General features: G+C 48.5%; 1 protein-coding gene across 1 annotated transcript in view; it reads left to right on the top strand.

The window, feature by feature from the left end:
- The window catches only part of ds (dachsous cadherin-related 1), a 220,353-nt gene that overhangs the window by 88,445 nt on the left and 118,885 nt on the right, over positions 1–13,023 (top strand). Inside the window, exon 10 of the mRNA XM_072287492.1 lies at positions 4,714–5,049. Coding sequence (XP_072143593.1) covers positions 4,714–5,049 — 336 coding nt within the window. The remainder of the gene's footprint in view (positions 1–4,713; positions 5,050–13,023) is intronic.

Raw genomic sequence — 13,023 nt, 5'->3', positions numbered from 1 at the left:
CATTTTTCACTTATGCATGGTGACACCGTGTATCACTACTGTGCCTACCTGTTTTAGTTTTCTTTAGGCTTATGTGCATTGGCATGGACAGTGCCTTCTCTAACTAGATGTCTGCGACGTCACTTCCTTTTCCATTGGAGGCTCCCTGCCTCATTTGCAAGCCAGAACAACAGAGCGGCGCTCACAACCGTACCGTGGGAGTCACGCGACCCTCGTCAGTGCAGCTTGCTGTCGACAGGCCAAGTCGGTAGCTTCCGCGCTCGTGGCTAGCGCAGGAGGCCCTGGTCTAAGGGTGCTTGTGTTCATCAAAAACTGTCAAAACACTGGGCACGATAACTGGCTTCAGCTGCCACTCCGTAAGTCTTTCCTGAAGTCCATAGTGTGAAGTTCTAACTGCACACTACAGGGCACTACAGGGTAACTTGATGGCACTTAATCCTTACTCGAAATTGCCAAAGCCACTGGTCACGCAAACTGCTGTTGGAAGGTATCTCATGAAGACATGCCCGGGTCCCCTTTTTCTCTGACTAGATGAGCATTGTGGCATGCAGCAATGGCACCTTACTATGCAAAACGTACTGTGGTAAGCTGAATGAACGAAGAAATAGCATGAATTTTGTGTGCTTACGCATGCATCACAACATGTGGTCGTCATCTGCTCGAGTTTTACTAGTGGCGCGGCAGCAGCGGCGCAGCCAGCGCAGCCGCCAGTGTGTTGCGAGCGTCCTCCATGAGGCAGCTCCAGTGGCCGTACCAAGAGGACAGGTGTGAAATGGAGAGGGAAGGGCAGGCGTCTAGTTAGAGGAGGCACTGGTGTGACACGGTGGTGGAGCTGTGTGAACATGACAGTGGACACGATGTGAGTGTTAACTTCTGCAGTGTATCGCACGTTTCTCACGGTGTTTGTTGACTTCAGAAATGAGTTTGGCGAGGAAGCGCAAAGTTTTGTCTTTCGAGGACAAGCTTTCAATTGTTAATGCGGTTGCCAAGGGCGAGAAAGAGGATGTTGCTGCTCGGTTCAACATTCCAGCCAGCAACCTGCCGACTATCTTGAATGCAAAAGAAAGCATTCGCAGTGCAGTGGAGTCCGTAATGAGTTCGAAGAAAAAAAAAGGATCAAATTGTCGACTTAAGCTGATGTGGACAAAGCCGTGTTTACGTGGTTTTTGGATACACGGGCATAAATGAATGAACCAGGGAACACAAACTAAATCTAATGAAAGATGGCATGGAACATTGGCAGCGCACTGCAAGGCCCGCATGTGCAAACCACGCTTTTGTGAGATTAAAATTCTTGGTAGGAGCAGAAATCAAAAAGCATGTGAGCTAAAGGAAGCTTATGATATAAAGAAGAAAGGTTCAAGTTGCATTAGTGATACATCTGTCTTGCTCTACAAATCGGAAATGAGATTGTTCGACCGCTGGATAACCTAGGTTCGTGAACAGTTTGCGTATGCCTGTATGTGTATGTATTTCTGGGTTACCACCCAAACTAAATCAGTTGGAAATGCTGCCCGTGTTGCCTTCAGTGTGTCTTCCTTTTTTGTATGTGTTTTAACTTGCAGCAAAAAACATGTCTTTTAGCAAGCACCAACTAGGCCAACAAGCGGTTCTGTTGCAACACCACTCTTATTCCAATGAGGACGTATCATCAGTGAGAGTGATCGGCTTCTTCTCATCAAAATGTGTCAGCACTTGGTTGGACACTAGTAGTTGCTTCACATGGTCGAACGCCATCTGCTGTGGGTTTCCCCACAGCCAGGGCACCTTCTTATCCAACAAACAGTGCAGGAGTTCTGCAATAGTGGCTTTGTGTGACAGAAATGCATGATAGAAGTTTAGAAAACCCAGGAATGACTGCAGCTCAGCTTTGTTTTGAAGGCCGCGGTGCCTTAGAAGGCCCCTCATCTGGCCATTTTGAGCTGACAAGCACATAGCATACAAGGCGTGATAATGATCGTGTTTGCAAAGAATTACATCGCTACGTGTCACAGAGAGGTCTGAAATTTCAATCTGAACGCCATTTTCCCTTTCCCTCGGGGCGACCGCACTACAAGCCGGACAGTGACGTACTCGTGTCCCTGCGCCTACGTACTCATGTCCACAGTGTGACATTGCTCGTGGTGACACCTCACTTCTAGAATTATTCAAGGGATCCTCTGTTATTTCTGTGATCTGTTGCTTAAATTGACGAATTGAAGTTTAAAGAAATAATAATACATACAAACGGAATGCATGCATGTTTTTTGTTTTACTTCGCACCGAAGCAAGAGAGATGTACTTCTGCTTTGTCTGCCTTTTCCCATGGTCGTGCAGTCACATGCGCAGGTACCAAAACTGTGCCATTTCTTACCGTGTTCCAGCGCTTTATCATGCTCTGCAACCCGCTTGTTCTGCCTCAGTATTCGTGTAGCACTGAATTACACTGCTAGTCATGTGTCCATGTGCACTGCGCGCAAAATCATGCACTGTGTGAAATGAGACAATCACAACAACTCGTGTGCAACGCCGTCAGCAGAAGTGTGCAGCGCCGGAAAAAAAAAAGCGAGGAAAAAAAAATGAAGGCGGGGCCCATGACATGCATCATGCGATCCTTGAGGTCCGGTATGGGAGAATGCAGGGAAGGAATTTTGCTTGCGGAGGCTTGACAGGCCGAGTGGAGAGAGTGTCATGCTTGGCAGTGGAGCTTGCCTGCTGAAATCATGGGTTCGCGGCACTGAAATATTTCTATCGACTATTAATGAGCCAATTTGAAATTTTTTTTTTTGGCAGAACAATCCCTAGAAGTGCATAGCAACTTCCAGTGTAAAGCGAAAATCTACTATGGGGCCTTGTGAGGGGCACTTTAACATTGGCTTGCATCTTGGCTGGTGTCGGGTGGATTCCTTCCACATTGACTCGGAAACCCAGAAATTGCACTTGAGTCACTCCTAGCTGACATTTTTCTTTTTTGACCTCAAGCCTAGCATCTTGGAAACGTTGGAGGACCTCTAGAAGCTGACTAAAAAATTCTTGGTGCGAGGCTCTCGAAATTAGGACATCGTCAGAATACGAAATAATGCCTAGTTATTCGCACAGTAGCATCTCTAATAAACTTTGGAAGATGCCAGGTGCCCCGTTGACCCCGAATTGTGACCAGCAGAAGCGGAGAGCACCCCGATGAATCACAATGGTCCGTGCGTCTACAGATTCATCTGTCACTGGAAACTGCTGGTAGGCCTGTGCCAAATCTAGCTTTGCAAAAACAGCTCCACCAGAAATGCATGCCAACAGATGGCTGACCACTGGCACCAGATATGAGTGCTGCTGCAAGGCCTTGTTAATTGTGCTTTTGTAGTCTGCACAGATGCGGATGTCCCCATTTGCCTTCAGTTGAGCAGCAATAGGGGTTTCCCAACAAGCGTGATCAACTGGCTCTGGGCGCCTTGTTGTAACAGTTTGTATAGCTCGGCATCAATTTTAGGTCGAAGCGCTAAAGGAACCCTTCTTGCTTTCAGGCGGATAGCTACAACCGCAGGGTTATGTGCAAACTGCACGAGTGGTCCCTTGTAGCAGCCCAGTGTTCCATAGAACACAGAGGCAAAGTCTCTGAATATGTTACTGAGTGAGAATTGTAGCTGGTCGATATGTTGCACCCCTGTGATATCGATACCGAGCGCCGGAAACCACTCCAGCCCGAGAAAGCTTGGGTGCTCGCACTTGACAATGACAAGGCAGAGTGGGCCGTCAAAATTTTGGAACTGCACTTGGACGGTAGCAATCCCACGCACATCGATATGTTTGGATCGATAGTTCCTCATGATGATGTCAAGTGGCTGCAGCTTTGGGACACAACCCTTTGGAAAAATACATCCGGCGGTGGCGTAGGAGATGATTGAAGAAGTTGATCCCGAGTCCACCTCCATCTGACACTGTGCACCTTCGATTCTGACTCCCCCATCCTCATGTAGCTTCTACTTGGCGGGTTGAGGCACATTGTTGATAGCAATCATCGCCAAGTCATCGCAGTAAGAGATGTTTGTTCGAGGAGTGGTCTTGAAACTGTGCGTCCGGCCTTCGGCTTCGGAATTTTGACATGGGTCAGGCTGCCTCCGGGACTGGCAGACCTTAGCAGTGTGCCTGGTTTTTCCATGTCCCCAGCGTTGCGCATCATGGAACTGACACAGGCGGTGTTTATGTGGGCCCCACAGCTGGCGCAGAAGCTGCTCACCAGTCTATCCATGTCCCATCACTGACCGGGACTCGCATGTAACTGAACAACATCTTTGGAGGAGTCTTGCTCGCCGTCATCGACCATCTTCATTCCTTGGTGCACTGGCTCAAATCGCGGTGTGTTTGTGCTTTGGAGTGGGTACGCTGGTTTTTCGGGCAATGGCCACCAAGGGAGCACTTTGTTAGGAGCTCTGGTCACTACATATTTTAGTTTGCACACTTTCTACAAGAATGTTACACCCCTCAAATTGTGCATTCTGTGTAAACTTTTCAGAACTGCCTGTTTGGGTACATGTAACTTATAAAAGCACTTTTGTCACTGTTCTGGTGGGCTACCTGTATTAAACAAGTGGACTGCTCTGCTGGAGAAAATGGTCCATGTTCCATGTGTGATGCATGTTAAATTAAGATAGATTTGTTTTGTGGAAGGTGAGCTTAGCCATCTTGTTGGAGTTTGGTGAGCATTCTGTTGGTGAGAGGATTGGCATGATGGCACTGCAGGCAGCGGTCAGCAACGAGATGGGCGTATGGCCTTTGCCGTGGATGCACACACGGGCCGGCTGACCACACGGCTGGTGCTCGACCGCGAGAGCCAGGAGGAGTTCTCACTGGTGCTGGTGGCACACGATGGGGGCCTGCCACCACGTGAGGCTCGGCTGGCACTGCTGGTGCGTGTGCTGGGCCTTCACCAGCCACCTGGTGTGGCTGCTGGTGGCTCCACCCGGAGGATGCACGTCCGTGAGGGAGTGGCTGCAGGCACTGTGTTGGGCTCCCTGGCACCACACCCAGCAGGGGCCACCTTTTGCCTCTTGGGGGATCCACATGTCTTTGATGTTGGTGAGCTGTACTTTCATACACAAAGATTGGAGGATACTTAAGCTTCGTCTGGTGGAACGCAATAGCATTCAAAGATCCCTGACTGCTTCTCACGTTTCCCAGCAACTGCAACTTACGTAACCGTAATGTTTACCGGGAAATGCTGGCGACGAACGCTATGCACGAAGGCAAACTGACTGTTAGAAATCCTGCCTTTTGTGTGAGCCGATCCGGAGGAGTGCACAGCAGCGGCAAAAAATTTCGTAATTTTCATGTTTCTGTTATTGTTTCGTGCTTTTATTACAGTTAAACCTCGATATAACGAACTTCAACACAACAAAAACCTCGATATAATGAAGTAATTACTTTTCATAGCCTCTTGTCCATAGAACGCCATGTACAGTCGCCGACCGATTTTCCGAACTCCAAAAATTCGGACATGCCCGATTATTCGGTCAGCTTCGCGGCACCGCCGTTCCCCCCTTGGACCATAATGTATAACAACTGCCGAAAGTTCGGACACCTTGCAACCTCTCGTCTGATTTTTCGGACACTCCTTGAGCCAACTCGATCGAGGGTATCATGCACCGACTGACCGGCGCATAGTTCGACTTGCTGAACGCCATTTTTGTTTTGAACGGAGCCTCCTTGCTGCCCCACGAAGTGGCGCTACTGGAAATCCCCGCTCATCATCATCGTTTCTGCCTGGTCCAATAGAGTGGCCGAACAGCAGTTCCGGTTTCAGCTTAGTAAGCCATGTCAAGACAATCCAGCAGCTGATTTGTTTCTTTCGCGCACGACGCTGCGAGCAGGCCGCGTTTTTCGTTTGTGCGACTGGTGTCGGCACGGTGGTGTTTGCTTTGTGTGCTGTGTCGAGGTTTCGGTGTTCCAACGCGGCGTACGGAAACATCGCGTCGAGTGTCTAATGGCGCCGACAGTGCCCGCGCAGACTGCGCTGGAGAATGCCGGCAAGCGGGTGCCGGGAGGCGTAAGATTTGTCGCCTTCCGATGTGCTCCCTACTGACGCGGAAAATGTTCTGCCGAGACCTGCGCAGTGGTTGCATTGCGATTCCGGACACCGTCTCATTTGACAGTTTCACAGGTGCTGACACTGCTGTACTGACATGCGCAGAACTCGACGACGGCGAGATCATTCGTCAGGTTTCTGCTGCACCCATTCTTTATGCTGCACCGCCAGACGATGACTCCGAGTCGGAAGATGACGCACCATGTGCTACGCTGCCGTCGCATGCGGAGCGTGCACAAGCAGTGACTGTGCTTTCAGCCGCCTATAGTGACCGTACGACCCTCTCCGAGATTCAGGCTTATCTGATTGCGCGTAAACGGAACAGCGTGCAACGGCGCACTCACGATTTCTTCAAGCCTACTGCCGAGCCCGAATAAGTGCGTGGAAATAAAGGATTTCATTTTTTTTTCTTAATCTGCTTTTTCGGACACCTGTTTATTCGTACATTTCCGCAGTCCCCGTGAGGTCCGAATAAACGGTCGGCGACTGTAATTAGAACCTCAATATAACAAAGTGTGTTTGTATGCGATTTCAATATAACGGAATTTCGCTTCCGCAGCAAAGGAATGCTGAGAATAAATGGAAGCTTCAGCGGACGCAGATGGTCAAATGATTTAATTACAAGTGGCTGCTTGCAAACGCACATCTCAAATCTCACGCGACATGACAAGAGCGACGGCTGAACGGAAGCTGCATCATGTTTTGTATAAAGTCCAAGTGTGATGAGATCCTATCGCGCCTCGTGCAGTTTATGCTTTAGGTGCGAGTGAAAGTTTAAAAAAGATGGTGGCTTTATGCACGAGTGCCGTCTCCTCATGGAGAAAAGGGAAAGAGGGGGAAGGGAGCGAGCTCGTGGTAACGTGATCAAGCGCACACGAGGTGCGGCGTGGAGGAGGGGGGTCATGTTGCGCGTGGCCCAATTTCTGGTGTGCGTCTCAGCCATTACTATGCATAGCTGTAAACGCAACTGAGCGCCTACGCAGCCGCGCACCCTGCTTTAGAGGTAATCTGCTGTGTGTGCAAAGAGTGGGTGTGCTGAGACGGCGCGACATCATGTAAGCTGTCTTCCTCTACATTGAAGGTTGCGTAATCTCTAGTTTCGGTGACCCGTTGGAGCGAGAGGCAAATGAAGCATGCGCTCCCCGCTACCGGCGCTTTTCATGATAGCGTCATCCCAGTGCGGGCGTTGCTATCAGTCGTTGGGGCAGAGTGCATGCGAAAGCGTGGTTGGCTTCGCTTAATTCGTACTGCCTATGTGAAGATATGGTCGACGTGGCATGAAATTGTATCATTCGTCGTCGACTCCCAAGTTCATCCAAAGGAATTGTTTTCTCATTCAAATTTGATAATTAAGAAAATCCTGCAGCCCCTTTCCGTGTAAGAAAAATCGATCGGTGACAGTACTTATTTGCATAAAAATCGAATTTTAATACAACAAAGTTTCGATATCACGAAGCAAATTTCTGATTTTACCTACTGCCTTATATTGAGGTTTAACTGCGTTTAAGTCTGAGAAGATTTAACATTAAAGGCACGCACTATTAGTGTTATGTTTCATGACACTTGTTTGTGGGCTGTCGTTCTCAAAATTCTGAGGAATAACTTTGTCAAGCATATAAGACAGGGTATTAGCAACTTTAGTGATAGAATAGTGTCTGCTGTGTACAAGCTGTCATCTGCTTTATGAGCTAAAATGCTTGTCCCCTGGAAATGGAATGAGTCATCGTATTATGGTGACAACACGCTCGTTTTCTACCTTGAGACAACATACATGACCTACCACCGGAATGAGCGCACATTCTAGGCTGCACTATCGCTATCTTGCGAAACGCAATTGATTCAGCTCGGCTCGGCAGGCTGAGAAGTGGCCGAATATCACCAATAGTGTTGCGCACGGCACAGGTATCCGCTTGTGCGACACAAGCACCGGTGCTGCCATCTCTTGCTCACTTTGCTGCTTACTTGCACCGCGTGAGGATACGCGAGGAAACTTAAAGGTGCCACCTTGTGTGCATTTCTTCTTCATAAATTAAAAAGCTGCCATTATCATAACTTCTGTTGATGCATCATGTCATAACTTCTGTTGATGAATCTTGATTACAACACAAACGCAGCAGTGAAAAGTGCAAAAATTTGCAAAAGGTTTATGATGTTCAACCAATATTATTTCAAATAAATTATTATTTTTTTTAAATTATGGCCCAAAACCCAACTACCAACACCATTTAGCCAAACTGACGTTTAGGAAATGACCCCTCCCGTGACGCTAATCACGGCATATTCCTTCAGTCAATCAGCAAGCTCATATGGCAGCTATCTTGGACCGTGACCACATATTTGGGAAATTGTAAATGTATTTAGCAGGCTTCTGCATGCTACCACTCAATTTCTTTTTGAAGTGCTAACATCACAATGTAGCTGCTAAGGACCAGGAAAAAGTATTAGTGGACAAAATTTGCACCTCCATGTGGCATTTCATCATCTTGATGAAAATGCTAAATTCCATTTTGCAAAACTTCCGCTTTCCGTCACAAATTTAGAAACACGTGACCTCTTGACAACCAATCAGACGCACACTGTGACTCAAGAGGCCGACTCATTGAAAATTTTATTCTGACCTCTAGTGCCTGCCTGTTTAATAAGAAGTAACCAACATATTACAGCATTCATATTCATCCATAGACATAGCAATAGGCTCTGCTTCCCTTCTGCCTCATCTGGAATGGAATGTGATGAATAATCCTTTTGGAAGTGACCACTTCCCTATAACTTTAAACTCAATAATGCAGCATGACAACCCTCCTCGTGTTTTCATTTGGAAATTAGCATCGGCTGACTGGGAGCATTTTAAAGAATCTACTCATTTACCACCCGATTTTATAAACACTTTTAGTATAGATGAAGCTGTCGCATATCTTACCGCTTTTATTATTGATGCTGCTGAAAAGTTTATCCCACAAACAGATGGTGGTTCACTTAAAAGACATGTTTTCTGGTGGAATGAAAACTGTAGAGATGCACGAAAGAGGCAGAATAAGGCATGGGGAATATTGCGTAGGTCACCAAATGCAGAAAATCTAATTGAATTTAAACACATAAAATCGCAGGGAAGGCGGATACAACGTCAGTCGAAGAGAGAAAGCAGGGTGAGGTTCCTTTCAGGTATAAGTTCTTACACACAGGAGGCGAAAGTTTGGAATGGCGTAAGGGGGCTAAAAGGGCAGCAAATAAATCCGTTGCCTCTGGTGAACGATCAAGTGAATACCTTAGAAGTGCAGGCAGACACCCTAGGGGAGTATTTTTAGCATGTGTCTAGCTCAATCCACTATTCCCAATCCTTCCTTAAACATAAAGAAATAGAAGAATGTAAGCCAATCATACGTAAATGCAGACAGAATGAACCGTATAACCGGCCTTTCAGTATTGACGAGTTGAGAGCTGCCTTGAACGCATGCAAAAGCTCTGCACCGGGACCTGACAGAGTCATATATGACATGATCAGAAACTTGCATACTGACACAAGTTACACTACTTGCACTGTTTAACTCTATTTGGGCTGCGGGATACCTCCCATCCACATGGAAAGAAGCGATTGTGGTTTCTGTTCTGAAGCAAGGAAAATACCCTTCCTTAGCGGCAAGTTATCGTCCGATAGCTCTTACAACTTGTCTGTGTAAGCTTTTTGAAAAAATGATTAATCGCAGACTCATACATTTCCTGGAACTCAACAATATGCTCGATCCTTATCAGTGTGGCTTCAGAGAAGGGCGGTCGACAACCGATCATCTTGTGCGCATTGAAGAATATATCCGTAATGCATTTGTACACAAACAGTTTTTCCTATCGATATTCCTCGATATGAAGAAGGTGTATGACACAACATGGCGCTGTGGGATCTTTCGAGACTTGTCGAGAACGGCCATCTGTGGAAATATGCTGAAAATAATTGAAAGCTATTTGTCGAATCGTTTCTTCCGCATGAAAACCGGCCAAGTATTATCGCGTCCTTTTATACAAGAAACTGGTGTACCCCAGGGAGGCGTACTCAGTTGCACACTCTTTATTGTTGAGATGAACACACTTCGTGCTTCTCTACCACCGGCCATCTTTTATTCTGTATACATAGACGATATACAAATAGGTTTCAAATCGTGCAACCTTACAGTGTGTGAGAGAGACAGGTACAGCAGGGCTTAAACAAGGTGTCCAAGTGGGCAGACCAAAATGGATTTAAAATCAACCCCCAAAAAAGCTCTTGTGTTCTCTTTACAAGAAAGAGAGGCCTGGTTCCTGATCCTTTCCTAGAACTGGGCGGACAACAAATTGCTTTCAACAAGTAGCACAAATTTCTAGGTGTTATACTTGACTCCAGGCTTATTACTTTCATTTCACACATAAGGTGTCTTCAAGCAAAATGTCTAAAAACAATGAATTTACTTAAAATCCTATCCCACACAACATGAGGTAGGGACAAGAAGTGTTTACTGAATCTTTATAGGAGCCTAGTTCGATCACGATTAGATTATGGTGCCGTAGTATATCACTCTGCCGCACAGAGCGCGCTAAAGATGTTAGACCCCGTTCATCATATGGGTATCTGCCTGGCCACTGGCACATTTAGAACAAGCCCTGTCGAAAGTCTATATGTAGAGTCAGATGAGTGGTCACTCCATTTTCAGAGAACATACATCAGCTTCACCTATTTTCTCAAAGTGCACTCTAATAAAGAACATCCGTGTTTCACAACCGTTAACAACTTGACGTGGGAAACACTTTTTCGTAATAAACCCTCTATGTGACTTCCTTTATCACTGCGTGCAAAAGAACTTAGTGAAGAAATAGATCCCCAACCCCTTGAGCGATGGGAGACCTTGTTATCCAGCCCCACCCTACCGATTCAGCTCGCACTGATGGACAGGGGCCAGGAGCTGCTGGGAACATATGGGCCCGTAGCTAGGGGACCACCCCGTTTGGTGCCTGCGTGCACCACCGATTCATTTCGGGCCCAATAAACGTTGATTCATCATCATCCCAGTTCTCGAACACCACCTAATGCCACCTGCTAAGCTATTACTGCCCTGGGAGTGGCAGGTGATAGACTGTGATGTATCCTTTGTAGAGATCACAAAGTACGCACCTGACCTCGAAATCGCTATGCATTTCCGTGAACTTCAATCGAAGTGCTCCTGCTCCGAATTCTACACAGACGTGTCAAAATCACATGCTGGTGTATCTTATGCTGCTGTTGGTTCCTCTTCTTCTAAATCTGACATATTGAACCCGCTACCAAGTATCTTCGCTGCAGAAGCCTATGCAGTACTATCTGCAGTAAAACATATTGATACGGGGTTAAAAACAGTCAGACGTATATTTACAGGATATTTGCAATAATCATAGCGGCTGACAAGATGGTAGACAGCGCGCGAAGTCCAGAGCGTCGTCTTCTTCCTACCAAGCTGACAACATCTTCTTCGTCAGCGTGTCACATGACCCCCGGTGGCAGAAGCACTGGCTCGGTCCTGGCTAGGAGGCGGGCGAGTGATACAACTTAAGACATGCGACATGGACCACGTCGGAGCGATGCTGAGCCTCGGTTGGCTTGTGGGGTTTCTGGCTCTCGCTGAGTTTTTCGGGCTCTCGCGGTGGTTGTGTGGAGCCATTGCGTTGTGTTGCCGGGGGCTCCGTGTCCCTTTCCTCCTTGCCTGGACGGGGTGGCAGCGGGTCATAAAACACTGTCGCTCTGCTGTCATCCCGCCCACGCGAAGGTCAACAAGCTTTCCCGATTGGCTGACATTTTGGCGGGATTCGGGCCCTGCTTGCGTGCACCCCGGGTAAGCGCGTGCAAGACGTGTGTGTTGCCGGGGGCTCCGTGTCCCTTTCCTCCTTGCCTGGACGGGGTGGCAGCGGGTCATAAAACACTGTCGCTCTGCTGTCATCCCGCCCACGCGAAGGTCTACAAGCTTTCCCGATTGGCTGACATTTTGGCGGGATTCGGGCCCTGCTTGCGTGCACTCCGGGTAAGCGCGTGCAAGACGGGGACCCGAGGAGACCACATCGGGGCGTCTGAAGGTGCGTACGTGGCCGATGGTTACTTCGGCTCGTCGGGGTCCCGGCCTCGGCGGGCACGCGCGCACTCTTCCGTCGTCTCGATGTCCTGAGGCAGCGTCTGCCGATCGTGCCCCCGTCTGTTCGTCTGTCGTTTCTCTCTATTTCCCTTTTCTCTGCTGGGGGGTGCGCGATGGCAGGCGCTGACCGAAGGATAGGCAGCCTCTTACTGCTGGGTTCTTTGTTCTTTGTTTCTCTCTCTGTAGCGGTGCGCCGTTAGCGGCCACCGGCGACCATTTGGCTATGTTTTGTGTAACTAGCTTCATATTCGGACGTGACGTTAAAACTGATGTTTCTATTGAGTCCCAGCTCAATAAATGTTCTTTATGACTTCTCGAGAGATTTGCCTAGGGCCTCCCTTGCTGCGCGCGCGGTCTCGCCTTCCCCTAAGCTGGGGTCGGCGGGGCGCGTACGCGCGCAGCTGCGCGTCGGCACACGGAGCGGGCCGGAGCAGGCGCGGGCGCGCGGTGCCCTGCACGTATGGCGGCTCGGAGTGCTCGAACCCGCGGTGGTTGTCCGGCGCGCGCGTAATCGGAGCGTGCGCGCCGTGAGCGTCGCGGGTGAAGACCACAGGCTCAAGAGGGCCGATTTCGTACGTGACATCAGTTACCTTACGCAAGACACGGTAAGGGCCAGAGTAACGTAAAGTAACTTCTCCGAGAGGCCAACGCGGCGCGACGGCGACCAAAGGAGAACGAAGGTGCCCAGTGTGTAATGGACGTCACGATGGCGGGCGTCATATAAGCGCCATTGATTGTCCTGTGACTCCACAAGTCGACGTCGGGCAATATGGCATGCTTCTTGAGCTTTGAGTATGGCTTAACAGGCATACTCGGACGTGGAATTCAGGCTAGCAGGCAGAA

This window comes from Dermacentor andersoni, chromosome 4 (genome assembly GCF_023375885.2).
Source record: "Dermacentor andersoni chromosome 4, qqDerAnde1_hic_scaffold, whole genome shotgun sequence".
In the NCBI taxonomy this organism is placed as follows: domain Eukaryota; kingdom Metazoa; phylum Arthropoda; class Arachnida; order Ixodida; family Ixodidae; genus Dermacentor; species Dermacentor andersoni.
The sequence above is the reverse complement of the archived record's forward strand: the minus strand, read 5'-3'. Positions and strand labels throughout refer to the sequence as shown.